The sequence below is a fragment of the Halyomorpha halys genome, unplaced genomic scaffold (genome assembly GCF_000696795.3).
Source record: "Halyomorpha halys isolate HHAL.00 unplaced genomic scaffold, Hhal_1.1 Scaffold759.1, whole genome shotgun sequence".
Classification (NCBI taxonomy): domain Eukaryota; kingdom Metazoa; phylum Arthropoda; class Insecta; order Hemiptera; family Pentatomidae; genus Halyomorpha; species Halyomorpha halys.
The window spans coordinates 286649-312319 of NW_027110136.1; the positions used below are offsets into that span (position 1 = coordinate 286649).

Genomic DNA, 25671 nt, shown 5'->3' on the forward strand with positions numbered 1-25671 from the left:
TATATATGAATAAATACATTCTTACTTATTCTGTATTTTATCAAGAGTTTATGCTAAAATAATGCAGGTATTACCTTAACAAGATTAGCCATGGCTTAGGTTAGAAGTTGTTTCTAAAATAAATAGGGAATTATAACCAAATAATTCAACTTCTGATTTTAAATTATTTTATCATTTAGACATTAGTCATTGAGTCCACTCAAGTTTTTAATGTTTTAGAAAGTATTTTCTACTGTATTTCATTCCTGAGGTTGATACTATCTACAAGACTATTAATGATACATCATTTCCATAATTTTATTTTCAATCAATTAATTGTGTGTCTCGGTTAAATACGCTGAACATTTGTTAAGAAGACCGAAACTGATTAAATTTACTAAAGAAAAAAATGAATTGAGATAAAAACCATTATTACTGAAAATTATTTTAGCCAATATTAACATGATTCATGCAAAAATTAAGTAATAATAATCAATTTCAGATTACAGTAACAACAATCGGATATGGAGATGCTGTTCCACAAACTTGGATGGGAAAAATTGTAGCATCTTGCTTCAGTGTATTTGCCATTTCCTTTTTTGCTCTGCCTGCAGTAAGTGAACTAGATAAAACATTCTATAAATTTCGAAACTTCAAATCTATAATACTTCTTCTTCATTACTTTATTTTTTCAACACTTCAAGCATTTTTGCTCATTTGACATGTCTCTCTATTTCTTTATAAACAAATATCTTATTCACACCCACATTTTCTTTTATTTCATTATATTGTTAATAATACTTGTTCACTAAAAAAAAAAAAAAATGCCTTAAGAAAAACATGAAAATCCTTAAAATTGTAAGGCTCTTTTATTTATTTGTTTGTTACTCTTTATTTCCACTGAGTCCAAAGTAGAAAGAGTATATACATATCAAGATAACAAACGATTAAAAAGCATAAAATGAAGATACATTTTTAACAAATAACGTTGAAAAGTAATATATTTTTTTTTTACCATAGACATTAAAATAATTATAACAAAATAATGGAAATTATGGATCAGAAAAACATATTTCTTTAAGAAGAGAAAAGTCGAAACAATAAAGTAGTGAGGAAAAAGTATTTGCTCTTTCTTTGAAATTATCAAATTGCTCGCTCTCCATGAAAACATAATTTATTTAAATTAATATTCAAAGAAAATTATGTATCATAAACGTCAAATTTATGAATGTCTAAATATAAAATTTATTATAGGGAATTCTAGGATCTGGTTTTGCTTTAAAAGTTCAGCAAAAGCAAAGGCAGAAGCATTTCAACAGGCAAATACCTGCTGCAGCCATGTTGATACAATGCTTGTGGAGGTGTTATGCAGCAGACAAATCTTTCAAAGGAAATGCAACATGGAACATTTATCTATCAAAAGATACACCAGCCAAACAGGACCCTCCAGCTCCTTCAAAAGTAAATATGAAGTTTTATCTAACTGTTTTTTAATGTGTATTAAAAAATAATAAGTGAATAGGACATAATTAATTGATTGACCCTAGGATATAAACTCATTATTGTCATCAAAATAATGAAACCATGACGGAATGTGTTGGTACATTTCATAACAAGAGAAAATAAATCCTCTTTATTTAAAAATAATTTAGATACAACAATTTTAAAGTTTTAAGGGTATTTCGAATTAATGATGTTCACAGTATGTTTCAATTGGGAGCTGATCAGAATCATTCTAACAACAATAATATAGAACTGTTCACACTTTAATCCTTTCTGTGTAATTTACAGTCTACCTTTACTTTGAACATTGGTGGAGGGGTCACTGCTTATATCTTCCTTTGATCAGAAGAACTCATAATTTAACCTAATGCACTTTTACACTATGGTATTTATCTTCCCTTTGTCACTTATCATTTAAGAATTTTCAAAAGACGGGCAAAGATATATTGTTCCAATAAAACTTACTCTACAGTATTGATAAATATAGATTTGTTAACCAGCAATTTTACCCAGCTTCAAGATTTAATATTTTTCACATATTAGGCATCCGCATAGTATTATTTAATTATATGCAATGGAGGCATAAGTTAACTTAAAAAAAATATCAGAGAAATAATTATTTATTATGTAGCAGATAAAATCTTTTACCAATGCTGAGGTACACAAAAAAATAAACAGACCTATTGTATCCAACTTTAATTAGAAGTCTTTATGTATTTATGCAACGGCTCTACACCCTCTGTAGGGATTTGGCCTGTCATTATCCTCGTCCACTTGTTCCAATCACCTGTAATTCTTCACCATCTCCTAAACAACATTCGGTGAAGTCTTAACGTCATCAATTCATCTTAGATGTGAACTTGTACTTTCATCTTCATTCCATTAAATGCTATAGAAGCCTTATTGGTAGGCTTACTTCTGACATTTCCACATGGCCAAGCTAATAGATTCCTGCCATTTGATGAACACCACAATATAGGGTGTTCTATCAACTACCAATTTTTTCTGGATCACCAGTGTTCTAATTCATTTAGTGATCTGAATATTATTTAGAGGCCCATTCTTTTTTCACATCTTTTTTCTTTGGCTTGTTTGTATCAGAAACCAAGTTTTTCTTGTATGTATACATGTACATGTATCCATGTATAATTACAAGGAAGCCTGGTTATAGATGACAACAAAATAGGGAGTGAAGTAAAGGCCACGATAGCAGCAGGAAATAGATTATTTTGTTATTTGTCTCTGCAAAGGGTATTAAAGTTTAGATCTCTCCCTAAAAAAAATGAAAGGGGTCATCTACAAAACCATCGTAAGGCCAGTGGTTATGTACTGTTGTAAAACATGATCCTTGACAGGAAAAGTGAAACAGATGCTCAACTTCTTGGAAAGAAAGGTAGAGAATGATACGAGGAGAAGTCTCAGAGAATGGGATTTGGAGAAGAAGAAGGAATGTGGAGCTGATGGAACTGTTTGGGGGACCCAATACCGGGGTATTAATAAAAAGAATTCGAATAGGATGGATAGAGCATGTAGAGAGGATGTCTCATCAAAGGATACCCAAGAAGATGGATAGACGATGTGGAGGAGGATCTAAGGTGGTTGAATATTCAAATATGGAGAGAGAGAGAGCAAGAGATCCTGGAGATTGGTTGGCTGTGGTGAAAGAACCCTGGGTTCTCATAGGGGGGTTCGGTGCCAGAATAATAATATCAGTACAGGCCTGATTATGATCTGATATATAACAAACATGGATTTGCAGAAGGACACTATCAAAAGTGTGATCATAGGCTGGAATATAATGGTTTTTTACTTTCAAAATTTGGAGGATCCCATACGTTTGTTCTAATATACTCGGTGTTAATCAAGGTCATTTTTTCAAGCCCTATTCAGTGGTAATCTTAATTTTTTTCATATTCTTCAGCAGTTATGCTCTATCTATCCAATTGCTGGATTATTTAGAAGGAACAAATAGGTGATATAGATTGATGATTAAATCATTAACTTTTTCCAATATTATACTCATTAGAACGATATGGTCAGTGGTAGATCGACCGGACCAGAAACCACATTGATAATACCATTTGAACATCCTTTTGTTGATAACTACAGATAATACTTTATAGGCAACTCTATACCTCTGTATCCTATATCAGTGGTTCCCAAGTTGGATGCTCCAAGCGTAAGCTTGAGGTGCCGTGAGTGAATGTCATTTTCTGAAAATATTTAAAAAAAAGAAAATTAAAATAGCGAATATACAGTATATTCAAGCATTTTCTTTGGAGTGTTTTTTTTTCTTTCGCTAAATATTCAACTACTCAATGGATAATTGTTTAAACAATTTTTTTTTAGTTTGACAAGGGTGCCTCAAAATTTGTTTAGCAATATAAGGGATCCATAATTTCTTTTTTTAGTCAAAGAAGAGTGCCATGGTGAAAAAAAAGTTTACCTTTTTTATATAGGGGACAGAGCAGCATAGCATTCCATGCATATGGCATCTGTCCAGTCATTCAGATGTCGTAAATTAGGCTATACATTAGTCACAGCTTCACCACTAAACTTGAGGGACACTCCTTTTAACTGATCGATGCCTGGTGTCTTATAGTTTTGAAGGGATTGTGCTACCTCTGCAATCTCTTCTTTCCAAGGTGGGTGTGCATCATCTGAATTCTCTTGTAACTTGATTGTCCTGGTGGTTCTTGATCCACGTTTATTTGAAGATTAAGGATCTCCTGAAAATGGTTAGCCCTTACATCAAGAATAGTTACCCAAACTCTAACAATAACTTTAACTAAGCAATTAATAAATAATGTAAAATTGCAATAAAAAAAACATACATCTTACACAGTCTTCATTGTTGCAGCATTTGGTAAATTTTCCTAGTCCTTTCTCTAACTATGCTCAGACTTCCGAAACATGATCTGATTTACCCAACCTCCAGTGTACGTGGAAAGTAACTAAGCATTTTCCTTCCTACTATGACTACTGGCAACTGAATACATCCTAAATATAATGAAGGCACATAATAGTCTTTTCATCTCCCAAGAAACTAAGCCATGATTCTTCCATAGTCTACCATTTCTAATTGCACAATTACATACAATCAAAATCCACAGTAATAGTTGATATATCTCTTAAATGAATTATTACTTTAAAGTTGTCATTTTCCATCTTAATACCCGAAATCAAAGCTATTGTCCTGTGTTCAAGGATTGGCAAAAAAACCTATTAGGTTAACTTGTCAACTAGTTAACCTTACAGTAAGTGGCATTATTTGCCAAACCAAAATTTGTTTTAAAAACTAACTGAGCTATGTAACACAGTGATAATACATAATTTTGGTACATGTTTTTATGAACAAATATAAGTTATATTTATAGAATGGTCAATAATTTTTTTAGCAATCTCTAATGCTGCAAGTTGCAAAAAAGGCTAGTGTACTTAAGAGAAGAAAATCAAAAAACAAAATGGAGGCACCTCCACCAGCACCAATACCGGGTCCAACAGAGTATAATAATTCAGGCAGAAGAGATAGCGAAGGTGATGTAGTTTTTTACATAGAAGAGCCCAAAGCTGGTAAAGTATAGTTTTAAGATTTCATTGTCAGGAATGTTTGATAAAATATAAAACAACTCTACTTTTCTTTTATTTATAGGAACCCCAAACAGGGTGAGAAGAAATGGTGTGCCATTCAGGGGACTCACAAGCCAAACTAGCAGTGTAACTGAAGTTGCAAGTGATGAAATGGATCTTGACGCTGAACCAGAAAGGATCACAGTGTAACTTTTAATGCTTACACATACAAATATATAAACAAACCACTCCATAATGTGCTTCAATCGGATTTTTTTTTTTGAGAAATGTTTTTTAAGTCACAAATGGTTTGGAATCTATAGAATCAAAATCAAAGTCAGCCAAATTTATAACATTAGTGTCACTTTCTTCATATATTATGTCACCTAATTTTTTTCATCTGCCCTAGAGATAAAGCTATCAATAAATTTGAAAATCAAATTTTTATGTTTACCTTATTCCGCTGAAACAGGTGGTATCAGCTAAATGTCTTTTGTAGAAGCATATTCACTTTTACTTCACTGGTATTTTCCATCCATTCTACGGATGTTATGATATAAATTTCAATAGTATTCATCATTTACAAGATCACTCCCAGAATGGAACCTGTTATCTAAATGCAGAGGCTGTTTCTTTTTTCATTTTTTTTTTTTTTTTTTTATGTTTAAGATATTTTTGTCATTGCTAAAACTACAATAATGTTAATAATCATAATTTATGGCAATTACCATCATTCTATGGTGGCTGAAGAATTTGGTTGCACTCTTAGAGAAGACTAGATTAAATTCACTGGTTGAGTTCAAGAACTATTTAGTTTTAGATATGTTACCCCACCTTGGCAACTACCAATAAAAGTCAAGGTGGAATGAAAAATAAAATAATAAGTTTTTCTGAACCTTATCAATCAATACAGACTAACAACTTGTAAGGTTTTTTTCACTTTATATACTCAATATTCATTTTTTTTTTATAATCGAACTTTATTTATTGATAGATATTACAATCTGGCACACCGTTGAGGGCAATAGGTAATAGTGATGAATGACTACATTCTTACTAAAATAAAATAAAATAAAAATGAAAAAAAAAGGACATAAAAATAAATAAACAGAATAAAAACAGAAGGATAATGAAAATTAACATAATCAAACTATGTGCATGAAAAAATAAAATAAAATAATGATAAAAATAAAAGAATCTCTGGTCACATGTACACTCCTACTCCTATATACAATATTTACACAGTCGACCTGAGAATCCCTGAGCCCACTCTATCTCCCACATGTGAGGGAAGAGCAGAGCTCATAAGATCCCAGCGCATCCCTCTAACTGCATCACTGGTAATGAGCCAGTGGAGGCTGAGCAAGTGCGCTAAAGACGCAAATACTCAACTTAAGTGGAGAATCTGATTATTGCCAGAACTCCAATTGTCCATTCTTATTTTACAATAAGTCTCTTGGCCACTGTCGTTTCAACCTTCAATGTGGATTGCAGGGATGGGTAGAACTAGATAAAGATTGAACCAAAGGATTAGGATGGTTAGAAATGTTTATGGAATTTTGAGAATTTGGTTGGTATGAGGTCAAGGACAAAAGGGATATGAAGGTCATGGTGTAGTGATATGTTGGAAACGTAATAGGGTGCATTACCTATGGTTCGAAAGATTGAAAGGGTTGGATACGTTTGATGTTCGACAGTTTAGCTGTTCTCCAAAGTTCAAGTCCGTAGGTCCAGATAGGTCTGAGTATAGTCTTATAAATTGTAAGTTTATTTTCTCAATATTCATTTAAAAAAACAAAAAACTAAAAATTTAATTTTTCAACTCTTCTGGTAAAATTCATCAACATAATTGTAAAAGAAACAATCATTTAAAATAATTTTTTTTTTCACAGCAACACTAGCATTAATTACAGATATTTTCTTATTTATATTAGTTGTTTTTTTATCAGGTTGACAGAAGTTCATAAAAACGCCATAAGGGCAATAAGGAAAATAAAATACTTTGTTGCAAGAAGAAAATTCCAGCAAGCTAGGAAACCATACGATGTTAGGGATGTGATTGAACAGTACAGTCAAGGTCACCTTAATATGATGGTCAGAATAAAGGTAAATATTATTTAAAGGAACTATAAATGAAGATTATTAATTAAAATCTAAAAAAAATAATAATAATAAACATTAAAACTAACATTCTATTTACTTTTTTTTTTGTTAATAGGAATTACAAAGAAGACTTGACCAAACTTTAGGAAAACCAGGGAGTTACCTTGGTGGCATTGACAGATCTGGAAACGTAAAACCTATGACGATAGGTGCAAGATTATGTAGAGTCGAACAACAAGTAAGTAATAATTTAATTATTTAAAAAATATTTCAATTTAATTAATAGTAAACTTTAATAATATAGCAACTTATGAAAATTATAATAACCTCAAAACTTTATATATCTTTTATTTTTTCATTGGATGACTTTTTCGACTGCATCTTGTCCATTTTAAAACCTAATTTAATTTAAGTGTTAAAATACTTGTCCAATTGTCGATAAATTGTACTCCATCAAATTATTGAAAATTAGACAGATAGACACTAGGAATAGGGTTTGAACAAGATGTAGTTCAAAATGTCATTCGATTCATAAATAAAAGATGTACGATGTTTTAAGGGTATTTAATTTTTAACAGAGAGAAAAAAATAGATTAATTGAAAACTAACTGATTAAATAAAAACCAAACAAAGAGTTAATTACAAAATATCTGAACTATTATAATAATGAGTCAGATTGGTGAAGCAAAAGGTAGTGAAATATAAGGGATTTAAATGAGGGAAGGGTTGGTACATGACGTATGTTAGATGCTATATTGAAAAAATGTTGACCCCTAACAAATAGTGTATACTAAAATTTTGGATAATAATAAACTTCATATGCATACATTTTATGCTACAATATATTACTCTACAAATTTTATACATTGTATGATGTTGATCTCATAAATTTAATCACATTGATATAAAATTTTGAATGTTAAATGCAATGTTTTTCATTAGAAACTATGCATGAAATTAAACACAATAATCTACATCATAAATAAAAATATTCTGAATATTTTAGGTTTCTAATATGGACAGAAAACTAGACCAGTTGATGTATTTACTCAACGCACAGGCGCACAAACACCCAATTGAAGAGCAAGTGTGATCGCTGAACGAATCATTAGAGTGATATTAAAAAGACACCTTATTTGCTCCTACCATTTACGAAGAAAGAAACCATTAAATGATTGTTGATGTGTGGTAAAATATACGTGTATATAAGATTGATTAACGATTGCCATTCTTACAAAAATTCATTAGGAAAAACAGCCATAAAAGGGTGGTAACATCCTGGTAATGCCAGAAAAAACACAGTCGCCGAATCAAATATATTGAGAGTAAAAGTGGATATATATGTGTTTTCCAACATTTTAAACCATATTAATTGTGCATAAATACTCAAAGAGTAAAAACTAAAAACTTTCTGAAATCATTAATATTTTCGATTGTACATTGTTTTAAATAGCAAAGCTAAGTATCAGCAATAGCTAGTTTAGGTAGCTATAAACATATTTAGCTTTAGATATAATATTTATAATAACTACATTATAAATAATCTCCTTCCTTTAAATCCTTTTGTTATTTCAGATTTTCCATTATGTGTAATTAGTTTCTGATTTAAATTTTGTTCAATAGTATGCTGTACTCGGAGATTATAACATAAACATTTGTTATATATGGGTTCATAATATGAACATTACATATTTGAAGATTAATAAGATTTTTTTTATTAAATTTTAAAAATCATTGGGAAAAATGAAGAGAAAACTCTATATTTTTTTTTTTTTTTTTACTTTCCTTCGGTTCAGTAAAAGTTATACATATGAATTCCATCTTTTGAAATTATACAAAAATAAAAATTAATTTTAAAATTTCCTTCATCCTTCATAATAGAATAGAAACTATCAATAAATATATATAACTCATTTTTTAAAGCTTAAACTTATTTAGACAATCAGTCATTAAAATTTAGTTTAATTTCTAATATTAAAAATAATAAATTATTTAAAGATAATAAGAACTTAAAAACAAACAATATTTTTAAATTTTAAAAATAATTAAGCCCGGTGATCACTTCATCCTAGTGCTTTCAACCATGTTCCACTTCAACAACATTATAGTTTAACAACATTTGTAAGATAAAATTTACAAAATGTTTTTCAAATTTAAACAATAATTTAACTTTAAATAAAAAAAAATGATCTTTACTTTACTGGTATGCTCCAACACTTGACAGTACCAACTTCCATTATATTATGTACACTGACAGATATTTCTTAAGATCACTTCTGAAATAAATATTTTATGAAATCAAAAATTTCAAATGCTTATTAACTCGTATAATAAGAATAGAATTTACAGCTAGCAAGATTAAATTATTCAAATAGAATATTTTTTACTTTGTATGATAAAAAAAAAAAAAAAAAAAAAAATTGTTCTTAATAAAATCATACACTTAAAAATTGCTATTAGTGTAATATTTTTCAAATACTATAAAATTAAACGGATGAAAAAAATATATCTCAAAATATTTTCAACAAACTTGTTTATTCTTTATCAATACAAAATATTGAGATGAAAAAGATCATCAAAATATTTATTTTAGAATTTAAAGTTTAAAAAGAAAAAACTTACACTAATTCATAATCATCTCTAAGTAAAACATCTGCAACAAATAACTGAAGAGAGTAGTAATAAAAAAGAAAATCATATGCCCTTGCTGCAATGATATAACAATTTAATATCTATAAAGTTAACTAACCAAGAATTTAAAAAAAAAAATGTATATATTTACGATTACTGATTCTCACTCAAAAAATCAATCAAATGTTATTATGATTTGTTCTAAAAAAAACAAAAACAAAAAAAAATAGTTAACTACAATTGTTCAATGAAGTAAAATAACAAACAATTATTTAATAGGAATTTATTGATGATTTAATTTATTTTCATTCTTCCAATAATTTTCTTTAAATTTAATTATTATTAAAATTTTTATGTACTTTTAATGAGAAAATACTTTAAGCATACAAACAACAGGTATACAGAAAGAAGTTAAAAGCAGGATTAGTATTATTATTAATCCTCAAAACTAAAGTATTAATGCCTTAAGTAAATTAAAACCAACATAAAAGACTTACTACTTCCCATACCATTCATTTATCAAGGAATGTAACCAACAATCTATAATTATTTACAAACCAGTTTATAATTCCTGAGGAATCAATACAAGGTAAAACCAAATACTTTTTTTGAAATATTTATAACCATTTATTTATTATTTAAATTATACATTAATATGGTAAACAGAGACATATTTTTCCTCTAGTTCCATTTTCTAAAATTTCTTATAACACTGATCACACTTCTTTATGGTAAAAATCACTTAAAAACTGCTACCATGTGGTGACATATTCATCGCATTCACGTCATTAATGGTTTTAATTTTTACAAAACCTGTATAGAGCCTTACCAACATCTTCATTGAATAATTATCTAACAATAATTGGCAAAATTATCCAGTTTTATGAATTTCCCTCATAGTAATAGAATTTGAGATATAGAGTGTGTAACATGAATGTTTTTTTATTGATGGAGATTTTAATTTTTATAAACTAAATATATAATACACATGTTCTGTAGTGCAGTGAAATGAAACAATATTGTAAAAACCCTCTCTAGAAATAAATAAACTTGATAGCACAAAGAATTAAACAATGACTATAAAGCAACAAATTCCAACTGGCACATGTGACTGACTCCATAGAAAAAAGGGAATGACTCAAGAGACTTATTGAGACCTGTTTAGACAATATATAGGTATGACAACTTGAGTTCCAGAAGTAACTTTCAAATAACAAACAGTGGTAATTTCAAAAATAGTTTTGACAAATCGGAACTTTTTAGATTGTAGAAGTATATAGACAAACAGAAAGTTGAATAGAAAATGAAGACGTTTTTATTTCAGATCCCGATTCTAACATCAACTATAAATATTTTATAAATCTGAAAACGTTTGTAATGTAATTTTTTTTAAGAATAGAATGAAACGAAAATTTTACAATGATAAAGTCCTAATATAGAACATCATATAGACGGTTTCGTCTTCATAATCTATCAAAGATCAATAAAAATTTTGAACGTTGTTGACTTGATGACTTTCATTCTTACTAAATGCCATTTTTATTATTTTAGAACCCTTAGTCAATTAAATGACTATTAATGTGGAGTATGCCAGTAAAATCATCCTTGCCAACTGCTTTGTATTCTTCTTTAATATTCTCATTAGAAACTATAAAATTTAAAATAAAAAAAAAGTAATAAAACATTGGGCTTTTTAAAAATGTAAATAGCTCTATCCATACACTGAACAAAATTAGCCACCTTGAATTCATCGATGCATTAGTATTAAATAACAATATAATACACTTAATAATAATCACTATCACTCGAGAATCTCCCACTGTAATTCTACTGCAAATAAAATAGTCATTTTTAATTTTGATTAAATTATAGAATAAATGGGCGAATTTTACTAGTTATTAACTTATATTACATTACATAAATATCTTGTTAAATAAAAAAAAATTGTTTGAAAAATTCTTAAACAAAAAGCATCATTCAAAATTTGTATTAGTTATACTTCAACATGGTTCCATTAGTTTCCTAAAACACTTTACTTTTAATTTTTTTTAAATAATTAATTTTTAAAAAAACTTAATCTTCAAGGAACAATAAGGTAATAATTTCAACGAATTATTCATTTTGTACAGCTTTCAAGATAGGGAACATATAAATATTTAAATTAAGTAATAAAATAATATTTTTTTTAAATATTGTACTCAAGTGCACTTTTAAACTGATGGAATCATGGACTTCTTCTATGATTCAAAAAAATTAGGTTGTAGGGTAGATTTTCCATTTACTGTAGTCATCTTGATGAGATAAATTTTAGGGTCCAATTTACAATTACTATCTGTATTATATTGTAAAATATATAATTCATGAGGATTGTATTCTTTGATGAAAAGGTTAAATATATTTTAGCAAGACCAATGAATAAAAGTGTAGTTACTCAAGAATATTTATCAATATTCTTACTTTAACATAAGGAAGTCTTGCTAGTGACATCAGCGATTACATATGTATAATCCTCATGTGCTGTTCCTTTCGTGCCTGTGTAAATAAGAATTGAGAATATTATATTATCTTTTGTATATAAAATTTCTGAAATAGTGATAATAATATGGATAATAACTTAATTAATTAACTTAGCTATATTTGTAACGCTAGGTAACAGTAAAACAATTTAATAACTGTAGTTTTGCTTGTTTATGGCTTAACATCAAAAAAGTTGACCAACTACAAAATTGTTATCAAATAGCAATATTTTCTTATAAGCAGAAAATGTTGTCTTTCTTATAACTGAATTGCCCTGTAATACAGCGTTTTTATTTAAATCAATACATATTTTCAAGTAGAAAATTAAGAAACTAAAAAAGTTGAATTCCTGAAGGCGAATGGTTTCAAACAGGCATTAAAAAAATTAATTGTTTTTGTTATCAGTTTCCCTAACTTTTATATTTATAAATTTCATCTTTAATTTTACTTTGGTAATTTTTAATATGTATGTTTTAGCTTCCGGAGAGGTATTTCACTAAACCAATAATCTTTATCAGGTTGAAAATAAGTATTTTTTAAAAATGTTTGTATACTGTATAGGGCCTATTTTATTTACATTATCAGTATCAAAGCCTCTTGCATCAAAGCCCTGTCTTCTAATATAAATTATTGACATGAAGAATTAAAAGGACTGAAATTAATAATTTGCAAAAGTCAATTCTGTTAACTGACAAGCAGAAAAGAAGGCATTTACACTGTATTTTCTCTTCAATGAATCAGTTTCAATACAAGTTAGTTTTAATGATAAATAAATAGAAGAAAACTTGTGTTTTTGATTTAGAACATGTGATGAAAAATCTACATTTCAGATTGAATCTTTATGATATGGTATCTCTTATAGTAAATATCTGCTTTTTGAATCAGATAGATACATTTTTTGGCTAACTCAAAATAAAAGCCATAAGCAAGCATTTATCAGTTGATAATAGTCTGTGCTGTTTGGGAGCAATAATACATATCTTTGCACAATGTAGCTTTTAAGCTATTTTGTTTTCAGATCTGTTTTTTCTAATGTACCTCTTACTTTTTACTAATTACTTTCATTTTGAACTAAATAACATAGGTAAAATAGTTTGAAATAGTAATAACATATAATATAAAAAAAAAAGTTAAAACTTTTCCCTGATTAAATCTAACTAATTATACTTGATAACTTGATGATAAAATGATGAATATAAGCCTACTATATTAAATAATTATTAATTATTATAAATAAAACTTTTAAAAAACAGTCCAAAATTTTAAAGGAGTAACAATTTTTTTTTTTAATTTTATTGGTTTCTAAATCTCTTTGATTGATATAAAATCAAAAGTTTTGTCAATATGGAGTTTTTGAACCTTCAATTCCATTTCTTTCAAAATTGTATTAGGTCAAACATAAATGCTTTGCTTTATTTATAATCGTTTATTAATATACCTGAATATTCAGGAGATAGATGCTCAACCGAACAATAATTATAGAAAAAAATCAGCATTAGAAACATTCTGAAAGCTTCTGTTAAATTCTCATTTATAATATCATTATTTTATTTTATTATTATTTTTTTTCACAGATAGATAGAACTCTTAAAAAAGCGACATTGTGAGACAATTTTTGCCACAATCTTTATCTTTAGCATAACCATTTAAAAATAATTTAACTAAACTTTGAAATGAGAAATTGTTGCAACTTTGTATGAAAAATATAATATTATTTATTTGTATATACACTTGCAGTTTGTAGAAATATTTTTATCGCTTTGCATTGAAGATAAACTTAATTTATCAATATCAACCAACTTCAGCCTCAGGGCATACTTTTTAGATACTTTGATAGCATCATCTTCATTAATAATTCTTCTGTATTCTAGATGAAATAGTCTTCTCACTTAAAACTAAAATTATTATATTGAAAAAAAAAAAGTCTATAGTGAATATAATTATCAGAGGAAATATTTATAGTCAAAAATAGTCCTCTATTTTAAGTTTTTTAATGCTAAAAATTTATTATCGGATCTAGAGTTGTTATTCAAACAGCTCATTTATGCAGCATCACCTGAATATTAACTCTCCAGTACACATAAAATGGACATATTATGACAGTACAAGCTATCATTTGAAGAAAACTTGGAAATACCAATTTGGATTTCCATGGACAATGGACTGTTGTCACACTTAGTAACACACCTTATATAAAACTTATAACATCGAAGTTTCCTTTTCATTCTTTGTCTATGGTAACAGTGGTTGCTTTACATTTATTAAGTAAATAGATAGACTAAATCATTAAATTCACTTCAATGTTATTGTTGCAGTAGATTTAATGACCATAGCTTTCATCTCCAAAAAAGATGAAAGCTAAGAGACCCCCCTTCAGAGGGTGAAAGGCAACCAACCCACAATTCATGTGTTGTTGTTTACCCGATTTCTCTCATCTTATGCCATAGACTGTAGATTCTTCCACTATCCAAATCACTTTTATTAAAATAATCTTCAATTAAAATTTGTTCTACATTAAATAAAATGTTAAATTCATTATCAGGGTTGCTTTATTTGTCCCATTTAATAAAAAACCATAAAATAGAAATGAAATATAATGCAGAGATCAACTCTGGCAAAACACTTAATTTAGTTGGTCCAAATATAAAGATAAGAGAATTTTTTTCCACCTATTATTCACCAAAAAATCTTATTAACAAGTGGGATATAAATGTGATCTTTGAGTTTAGTTATGTGTACTGGAAGGTTAAATTTGTCCAATTTCTGCAATGAAATTAACATTAAGATTTAACAAAAAAGTTTCAATAACATAAGAACTTTGTGAATTTTATTTTGGCTTGTAATTTACTAATATTAATATTGAATTATTTAATCATAAAAGGAAAAAAATGAAAAAAAAAAAAAAAAAAAAAGTGAGGAAAAAGAATAGCATCGAAGAAATAATTCCATCCATGTCATATATTTATAATTAGTCATTTATGATTTTAATTCAATAATTACAAAATATTTAAGAAATAATGTAAGAAATATTTACCTTTTACGGATCACAAACATTTTACATTCATTGAAAAATAAAATAAGAATGAAAACTCCTAAGAACTTGTTAACTGATAAAATTAACTTTTATTCTTAGTAAAACTATTAAATAATTAGAAAATACAGTTTTATCAAAAAAGCATTCATACCTCATAAATAAAAAATTAAACAAATTTTGGTAAAAATGTAAATCATATTTTTATTTCAAATAACTACCTAGTTTCGAAATGTACTACTCTAATAATAAAATAACTTAGTATTTTGGCCTATACTTTATAGCCACCCATAGCTTCTTTTTATATAAATAAATGTATTAATATTGCTCCAACTGTAAATTTCTTTTTTCTGTACATAAAAACTTTTTTGTTTTTCTAAATATAGTTAGCTGTAAGTAATATAAATCTTTTTATTAAATAATATTTCTGCACTGTGATAATACTTATGATAATTGGTGTTTCTCTGTTGTATAAATGACAGTCTTGTATAAGAGTATATTTTACAGTTATATAAAGTTAGTAACCAGCAATAAATTTTTAGCTGTACGATTCCAACATATTCTAACTACTCATAGCAAACATTAGAATCAATAAATTAATGCATAGAGCTTATTAATAAATGAGTCATTATCCCAACCACTGTCATATTTCCAAAACGTTTTCTTCAAAATAACTCGCAATTAGTCACATAAGAACTATTTTTTTTAAATATAACTATTGATACTTTGAAAAAGGAAATCATATAGAATTTTATGCTTCTATTATCAGCTAGACTCTTTAATGACACCTAATGTTAATAATCTGTGCATTTGCAATTTTTATATTAAGGCTTTACCTTTTGTCTATTATACATTTTTGTTCTGTTTTTAATATGTACTTTATCAAAGTGCAACGGTATTATGCTTTATATTAAGGTTACATGAGCCATTTAGATGGCCTGTGGCTCTGACTAAATTAATGATTAGGATAAATGAATAAATTTTATTCAGATGACTAATGTAAAGAATAAAATTATATAGAGGTAGCTCTTTTCTTGATAATTATTATTTTTAAATATTGTTCATAGTTTCAGAGTGAAACACTTATACATTTTCTGTCTTCATCAAGTGAATAATTAATTCAAGATATATTATACATACACATTGTCATGAATATTCAATTACTTTGGATTGTTGATTGTTAAAATTGTGTTTTATTAGATTTCTTAAGTGAAAATAGTACAACTGTAGAAGTTCATGAATTGTAGCCAGATGCCTAAAAGTTATTGTACTAATTAAAAAGCTATAAATATAAAAGATAATTTGTTTGTAATTCATTTCTTTCCCAGACACCATGCATCTTTTATTAAAACTATAAAATTTACTTTATGGAGTAGGCTAAGTTAGTGTCCATTTCTTGTAAATAATCCTATATAAGGAAGTTTAGAAATTGAGTAGTTAAAAGAACACATATGTTCATCCCAGAAGTGCCTAATTCTGTTGAAGTTTCTTAATACCTTGTGCTCATCAGGATTGTTCAAGGTTATCAGAACTAACTGAGTAATAACAAATTACATCCTTTGAGTTAGAAAGGGGAAAATGCAATGGGCTTTTTATGATATTCAATAAAATGCCCAACGTTATACTTAAACAATCATTTATCAAAGAAGCAGGATGAAAAGTTAGAAAAACAATAAACGATGATATTTTTCTCAGGACAACTATCCTCCATTAAAACCCGATCCATCAACTTTGAGTGTTTCTATAAAATGTAGCAGCATAGTAATCACCTCACGAACACCCATTTTTCTAGTACTTTCCAGGAACATCATTAATCACCACTGACAAGCGAAGTCTCGAAACATTTCAGATTTAAGTTTATGACGAATCACCATATTTTTAGAGGCTTAAGATTATACTAAATAAACCAAAATTTTGTCATTTTAAATTCCTTAACTCGTTTTTCAATTGTTATATTTTATTAGTAAGTTTTTTTCTAGATCAATTCTTCATTTGTGTTCAATTAATTATTCTTCAACTTAATTATAAACTTATTCTCTACTACTTATTAATAGAACTACTGTGTATAATAGTGTATAGCAAGTATAACAGTGTAAAATGTATAGCAGTTTTCTGCGATAAATACAGGAGGATGCTAACACAGAGCCCTCTACACTGAGAAAACCTAAATAAATGACAATACATTATCTAAAATAAAAAATAGTTTTATGGGACTCTCAGACATCCCTTAAACCTTGAGGGATATTCCTAACATCCCAAACTCTCTAGCAGTCCATGCCATAACAAAGGGAGGTCCCACAATATATCACTCTGTTCTGTAAGTTCTGCAAGATCTAGATCCGCGACTGACAATGCTTCAAAAGGACATAGTAGAAGAAAAAAACTAAGGTACTAACTAAAAAGCTAAAGTACTAGGTCACTGCCACTCCAATACCGCAATGGGCAGGTACTCACTTATAAACTAAGAGAAAATGTTCAATCACTGTTTTTGGTTAAAAATTGACACTATAAAGTGATTCATGTTTATGCCTGACCTTGACTAAAAAAGATTGGATAGTGTTTTTTACATCCTATTTGACTAAATCGAAGTTGACAGTTGTGACCCAAAGAAACCTGTAACTATAATATTATAGACTATAAACCATAAAATATGACTATTTTACCACCTGCTATGTGGGTGTACTGTTACTGAAAATAATTTTGTAAAATTTCCAATATGGGAATGACAATTTGTTTTATATTTTAACTACATTCAATATTAATTATACTTTAACAATCATAAGGACTGTAAATTACAAACATTATTACATTACCTTTAATTAATTGATGAAATTAAATGAAAAAGACACATTTTCTCAATTCCAGGTAATCAGCTGTTTGGTAGCCAAAAATTTTAAAATTCATTTGTTTTCAAGATGCCAGTAGAGAGTAGTGAAATTAATGTTTCCTGTTTATTTAAATGTATCATTCAATGTTCAGATCAGTACAAAGCACTTTTAACTGAATAGAATATTCCTAACTTTTTCTTTTCTCTTAATTTCCGTCTAACCTTAATTAAATATATTGAAAAAGAAAATGCCACAGACATATGTATACTCAATCAAAGATAGGTACCGTAATATATTATAATTGTAAAAACCTATTTAACAACATTTGTTATTACTAATAGAATATTATATTTGATATTTTATTTTTTGTGCACCATTACCAAAATTTCTTCTGTTAATAACTAATTTTAGTGTATCTTTATAAATGAACAAATTATTTAACTCGACATTGCTTCAACAGTGGCAATTTGTAGCCTCTGTCTTGAAGGTTAAGTAGAGAGGAAGTTATTACTGGGAATTGTTACTTTGAAAAAAACAATGTTGTTTGTGCTTATGACCGTTAAAAAAATAAGTAAATGACAATAGGATAAAATAAAAAATCTACATAAATTACTACATTGAGGTTTTCAGGTCATTCTTAAATAAACTGCCAGTTTGATATGTATCATGAATCTTTGAGGTACTGTAGCCAATAGTCCCTTTGTCTCTTTTTTCTGTACTAGTGTTTTAAACAAGCTCCATTGGTGGGGAATTCGGTAAAATAGGTAAATGTTTAGATACAAATACTTTTCACGACTACAAGTAGTTCATGTTTTTCAACTCTTCGATTGTAGTTATCAAAATAACTGGTTGGCAAACTACTGACGACAGTATTGTAGCTGCAACTATTTACTGTAGTTTTAGTTTTCTAATTAATAATTTGCTTATTTTTTTTCCGACCCTTGGTAAAGTGTAGATAATCGCAAGTATCAGTACTTGTTTTCGGGAATATGTTCGTAGGTTCATACAAATAAAAGTAGTAATTGCTAGTCGTTAGCTTACGTAAACATCAATTTTTATTGTGATTATTTATTTGAAAAAATACGTTTGGAAATTTTAAAAATTAATAGCAAGTATCTTGTAATTTTATTCTCCTGATTTACACAGCTCATAAAAATTAGAACGGCACATTCGTTAATAAATTGTATGTACGACTAACCTTAGAAATACAACATTGTATGGGCATATATTTTGAATATATTAAATAGTAAATTCCTAGTTTCATTGATTATTGATTATTGAAAGATTACAACGCCAAAACGTACGCACTTTAGTAATTCATAAGAATTCTATTGATTACTTATATAATAAGGTTCGTTCCAACAACCACTTTTGACTGTTAAAAACTTTCAGAACAGATTTCATTGCTCAGCACTTCGTTCGTGTTACGACGATTCTGATACCAATCATCAAACAGTCAGACATCTGCCACAACCGGTAAAAACGCCAAGTTCAGAACCGTTTCTGATGCTCTATGGGCCTGAGCTAGGAATGTTTTTACTGTTCTCAATAATTTATCGTTCTACCATAAAAAATACATTAATCCTGAAATAGATGGTACCAAGTTTAGGATTCATCGGTGGAACAAACCTGTTAACTACATAAACAACACCACAGTGGGAGTGAGCCTGCTATCCATATTTAATGCGTCCCCAAATTTTGATTTTGGATGATGGTTACCTTGTTTGCTTTGTAGATAAAGGAGGCAGAAGGTGAATAAAATACTTTTCAAAGGCCATATTACGAAAAGGAATCTCAAATAATAAACAAACCATGGTTAGTCAAGAGAATCTGGCAAACCTTATAAATCTTCCAATCTTCTGCTACCTAAAAAAAAAGGATAACCCAAAGTGGTTGACTCCAGAAGACAGGTAAAGGCATCTCAGAGGATCTGTGATAAATAGCTTCCGAGAAAAAATGGATAATGAATTGAAGATCTACTCAATAATCGCAAAAGTTCTTTAACCCTGCATCGGGCGCGGCTGACAGGGACAAGATTCCGTTTTTTTGCTTTCTCTTCCAAAAAGGCGCTGAGTGTGACCCCTGCTTCCTAGTAGTTTCCTAACTTTGTGGGGTGGTTCCAACCCGCCCAATCAGTTCGTCTCCTGCCATCAAGAAAGGGCGTCACACGTGTTTTGATCTGACAGGCTCACCGCGCCCGATTACGTTACAAACCTAAGATCAATATTTTTCACTTTAGATAGTAAATTCAAGCACTTCGCTGCTTTTCGATACTTGTGTTAGAGTCATTTTCGTCAGGTACCATTACCCTTTATGAATGGGGATCGTGTGCCTGACAGGCTCACCGCGCCTTTCTGATGTCTTTCACGTTCATCGCCCCTCTTAATTTTTTTAAAATTCTTCAATCGTTATTTCAGTATTTCTCTGATAGGGATATTCTATAGGGAGACCACAATATTCCGTCCTTTTTGGTTTCAACGACGAAAAAGTGTTGGCAACCTCTACGCCACATGCAAGAATAATTGCGTAATCCTGGTTTCTTCAGTGCTCGGTACCAAAGCCATTGATAAAAGTACTGGAGAAAAAAAAACCTGAGGTCATAACGTATTATGATTCTCACAAAACTGGAGGTGACACTGCTAAGCAAATGTGCGCCACATACAACGTACAGCGAAATACACATCGAAGGCCAATGACTGTCTACACTATGTTGAACTTGGGAGGGATCAATTCCTTGGTAATTCACCTCGGGAATCAATTAGAATGAATTCCAAGAAGAGTTTTCCCCAAAGAATTGTCACATGAACTGTGTATCGGACAACTTTAGCGAAGAAGGCAGCTGAAATCCGGCCTTCACACCTCCTTGAAAATTCGTCTCAAGATCCCTCCCGCCTGATGATCGTCCAAAATCAACCCCTCCCCACCTCCAAAAGCGGTCCATATGTTGTGATTGCATGGTGGAAACACCGACTACCGAACTACTCCTGTGTGAAATGCAACCAAGGAATTTGCCCCTCATGCGAAACCACTCAATGCAACACTTTTCAGCCTGTTCTTGCGATCCTTCATCGGTTTTGAAGGACGATGAATCCGACTTATTTCTATCCCCACACATTTCAACTTCATGTCTGACCCCTTTTTGAATTTTTTTCGAGGATAAAAGGTACTATTTTGATTTATATTCATAACCATAATATGTGAATTCCGCATTTTGACTTTTTTTGGTTTCTGTATCTAAATAAATAATAAGAAATGTTTTAAATTTATTTTATATTTTTCCCTAATTGCCTATATCCTCAAGATAATCGGTAATTTTTGGTTTAATTAAATATGACGATTTAGGGACTTACAAATCAATCCTCACTTCTCCAACTCAGTCCATCCCCCCCTTTTTTTAACAATCATTAGAAGTGTCTTACAATGTCCTATACTGTAAATACCAGGAAATACTTTGTGAGAGGGCTAGAGAATGACAAATCAAGCATTATATGTTTAATAACAATTGATGATTAGACCACATAGTGAGAAGGAAATACAAGCTTCAAGTAGAATAATGACAAAAAAAATAAATAAAATCATTTAAATCATCTGTTTGGCTTTTCTTAAAAAGCTTTTTAACTGAAGTATCAACCATATATATTCAGAAAGGATGAATGCTAAAAGCTTAATAGAAATATTAAATGGTCAAGAAGAAAATTACTTGGTTGGTTTGACGGGAAATGATCCACTTTGTTGAGTATTAACCAAGTATTTCTGGAAGCACAGTTATGTCAGTATTTGTAGATATTGCTGAATGTTTTGGATTTAGAAACATAATACAAAGCAAGGGAATATAATTTTAATTTATAGTGAATTTCAAATAAATATTCTTTTTGATATGGTGTTCCTTTCATACTTTAATATCCAAAATATATTAAATTTGTGTTTCTTCTAGGAAGAGAAGATATATGAAACACCCTAAATTTTAACTGATATTTTATTTTTTTCTTAAATTTACATTTTAGTGAGATTTCTTAGTAAAAATACATTATATAAAATAGGTATATAAAAATTAGGTTATTTAAGTTGATTGTATTTACAGTAATGAGATATTTACAATAGGTTTATTTCACAAAACTAATCTCTATGATTTCTCAGTTCAGTAAAATCCAACCAAAAATAACATACATCTCTTATTATGTGCATATTTTAACTCTTAGCATCTTATGTTTTCTATATGCTTCTCAATTTTATTTTTCAATGTGTGATGTATTCCTACACATCCTTCAAAGTCATTTTTCATTGTCACTGCTACTGTTCGAGCCTTACGGATGAAAGGCAATGTCTTCCTTCTTATATTAACTATTTGTTTTTTTAGATCCAACAAATTTTCATTATAACAAGGTAGTATTTGCAGAAAAGCCTTGCTAGGACAATCTAAAATATTACTTCCGATAACACCAATAGATTCTGATACATTAAGGAGGACTACAGCACCTTGCATAGCTAAATCTGCCCCTGATTTCCAATCGTCTGTTAAATTAACGCAGCTATCTAAATTCCAGCTGTTAAAGAATGATACATGCAAATTCAATTCATCACTTTGACAGTGTTCAGGAATCTTTACAAGCTTCTCTTTGATTAACTTCTTATGAAGTTCCAATTCTTGCTTTCTGACTTCCAATTCATCTAAGTTTGCTTGGAGCTTTCGGATAGCCTCTTCAACTGGTCGAATAACAGGGGATGTATAGGAGTCTAGATGTTCTTCTAACCATCCTCCTTCGGCCCTCTGTAAAAAAAGAAAATAGTTATTAAAAGATTAGTGGATAAATATATCATTACTAAAAAGTCAAATAAAACAAATGTTATTGAATTACTGAGATTTTGTGGCAAATTGAATATGAAGGTGAACTATTTTCTTTCATGAGCATAATGGCTATTATGATATTTCATAAGATTAAATTTATTTGTGAAAAAATCCTTATTAACAGGCATTGAAGTAAAAATAAAATAAAGAGAGAAACAAATGAATATTCATCACTTTTGATCATAAATGATGTAAGTTACACAATAACAGTTATATTTCTCATCAGTTCAGTTATTTCAAATCAATGTTAATGTCATCAGCCAGCTGTTAAAGAATTCTATAACTGACATAACTATAATTATAAGTATATTATATCTGACTTCAAAAAGTTTCTCTTTTAAATAACTATTAATTAATTAAGGTTGAATATGTTCGACAGTCTCATCCATAATTTTCTATTTTATTAATTGTCATTATTATTTTATAAGCCAATTATAATAAAGTATGAATGAGTCTGAGGCATTTAATCTGAATTAAAAAATTAAAACAGTATATGTACAAGTTAAATATAATTAATATATTCATGATATATGACTATGTTTACTTTTCTGTAATTTTTAATGATTGTTATTTTCAAGACTTTTTAAAAATATAAATAAATAAGTAATTATACTTATCAGAAAGATTCTACAGTTCTAAAATTAAAATATATTTTTTCTCTCTACTCATTAAAGGTTTCGATTTACCCTTTTCCCATCAGCTCAACTACACCTATAAATTGGGTTATCACCAAATTTATCATTCTCTTCAAACTTATCAACCACTACAGGTTATCAACTTATTTTCACAAAAATTATTATTTGTAAAATAATGTTTTCTCTATCTTTTAATTATCCAACTCAGCAATAACCATACCTGGAATAAGAAAGTTGTGGTCAGGATACACAAGCTGAATAGAAACATTGTTCCCAAAGAGCTGGAAGCAGCTAGAAATTCTTCGAGTGATGAAAGATAGGAAATATATTTATATGAAACTCGTTATCTTATCTATTTTCCCGCTCATTGAAAGCATCTCTTGAAAACATATATATGTTTTTTTCTTTATTTGTGTTACATGAAAGAATAAATTAATGAAAATCAATTAAGTTTATTAACTAGGGATAAACATTTTTAACAACCATTATGGTTTTCTGTATTTGCATTTTTGTTAATTCTAATGTATTTAAATTACTTTTAATAAAGAATTTTTTCCCTTGCTTATTAGTTAAAAAGAAATTGGAAACTTATTATTACTACTACTCATACTGGTAATAAACTTATCTTAAAATATGCTGATGCTAATTAATGCTAAAATGACTAACTAGTAAGTTTAGTAACAACCCTTAAAAATTCCTGTTCATATTTAAGAGGTTTACATCTGTGCTATAGAAACATCTTATTGATATAGTTACAATTTGTTTTGAATTCAAAATCTTGTTTATTATATATTTTAGGAAAGTTGTTCCTAATGTCAAAATACTTGATAAAAAATTGTTTATATATTTTGATTTAATTTTCTACCAATGTCTTATTAATTAGCACACTTTATGGAGGACACATTAAAATTTGGTCATGTAATACATTCTTTATAGACACGACAGTTTCATCATTAACCCCCAGCTCGACAAGTGAGTGCTTGGGACCATAGAATTATTTATTTGTCTTACATTTTGCTTTTTAATCTCATTTTTTTAAGGATGCATACTTCATGTCTATATAAATAAATAAATAAATACAGCTATAAATGTATAATATATTTATCAGATAATATAAATTTTTTTTTCAAATAAAAAATAAACAAATTGTGTTGTTGGGTTCAGCAGAAAGCAGTAACTGATACTACCTGTTGCACTGTTGTTTAAAATCAGCTAGTCAATATCATTCAGTTATCTTATAGGCTATTGTAATTGTAGTTGTATTTATTGTAAATATTATGGCCTGTCATTTGTGAGTCATAGATGATGGTGTTACATTGTTTACTGTTGTACCAAATAAAAATTTTAAAAAGAAAACAAACTAATAAGATGAAATAAAATTAAAATTATTGATCACAAACATACTTATTTACAGATAACCTGGAGACCACCAAATGGAGCTCTTCTCCCAACTTTTATGAACCCTGTCTTCAACTATGGATCAGAAACTATATCAGTTTATAGATAGTAGAGGCTATATAAGAGCCACACTTAATGAAAATAATTTTCAATTTTAGTGTGTATCCTATGATCCAGAAAACCAAGTGTTCTCTAGACCCATTTCTTTTCTCCAGAAATACCTTTTTTTATATCACTTTCTATATTAAGAGCTATATTTTATTTTAATAAAATAATTAGTAATCATGTTAGCATTTTAGGGATTCTGACTGAAAATTAATATTTGGCGTCATAGCCCTCTTCTTTAGTATTATCTATGTTCGTCTATATATATGTATGCTATATTAATATTTTATTTTAAAATTCTTTTTCTTACACTTTTTTCATTATTATATTCCATATCTAATACCATGAGTTTTTATCAAAACAGATGAAATGTAACATCTGATTGAACAATCGAAGAATTGAATTGATTCACCTAACATGATAACCAAATGCATGAATCCAGGAGGATCTTGAATACTAAGATAAGTCAGTAATGGTATATTTTTCTGTATGGTACTCATAGATACTTATTCCTTGATTAGACCC

At 28.7% G+C, this 25671-nt stretch overlaps 3 protein-coding genes and 1 long non-coding RNA gene across 13 annotated transcripts in view; 2 read left to right on the forward strand and 2 right to left on the reverse strand.

Moving 5' to 3' along the window:
* The window catches only part of KCNQ (KCNQ potassium channel), a 239627-nt gene extending 230891 nt beyond the window's left edge, over positions 1-8736 (forward strand). Inside the window, exons 7-13 of one of the 3 annotated variants that reach the window (XM_067048240.1) lie at positions 482-592; positions 1234-1440; positions 4881-5055; positions 5135-5258; positions 6987-7158; positions 7271-7393; positions 8162-8736. In XM_067048240.1, the coding sequence (XP_066904341.1) occupies positions 482-592; positions 1234-1440; positions 4881-5055; positions 5135-5258; positions 6987-7158; positions 7271-7393; positions 8162-8248 (999 nt within the window). In that variant the 3' untranslated portion in view covers positions 8249-8736. The remainder of the gene's footprint in view (positions 1-481; positions 593-1233; positions 1441-4880; positions 5056-5134; positions 5259-6986; positions 7159-7270; positions 7394-8161) is intronic. The other 2 variants (XM_067048241.1, XM_067048242.1) reach the window with 2 other exon arrangements.
* The window catches only part of LOC106685935 (uncharacterized), a 33652-nt gene extending 15251 nt beyond the window's left edge, over positions 1-18401 (reverse strand). For 2 of the 8 annotated variants that reach the window (XM_067048244.1, XM_067048243.1), the window contains exons 1-5: positions 18148-18401; positions 12244-12318; positions 9352-9431; positions 3929-4211; positions 3618-3695 (exon numbers count right to left, since the gene is read on the reverse strand). The gene's annotated coding sequence lies outside the window, so the exon portion shown is untranslated. Of the gene's footprint in view, positions 1-3617; positions 3696-3928; positions 4212-5506; positions 5666-9351; positions 9432-12243; positions 12346-18147 lie in introns of those variants that run through there. The other 6 variants (XM_067048251.1, XM_067048248.1, XM_067048245.1 and 3 more) reach the window with 5 other exon arrangements.
* LOC136795973 (uncharacterized) lies at positions 9430-15229 on the forward strand. The gene is made up of 2 exons (XR_010843666.1): positions 9430-10375; positions 11338-15229. It is a non-coding gene; the product is annotated as an uncharacterized lncRNA (long non-coding RNA).
* A 3719-nt stretch (positions 18402-22120) lies between the features above and the next one.
* LOC106685936 (uncharacterized) lies at positions 22121-23993 on the reverse strand. The gene is made up of 2 exons (XM_014428952.2): positions 23864-23993; positions 22121-22930 (listed from the first exon to the last, which is right to left on the reverse strand). Exons 1-2 carry the CDS (start codon positions 23909-23911, stop codon positions 22358-22360), a joined length of 621 nt encoding a protein of 206 aa, XP_014284438.1. The 5' UTR covers positions 23912-23993; the 3' UTR covers positions 22121-22357.
* Between the last annotated feature and the right edge of the window lie 1678 nt (positions 23994-25671).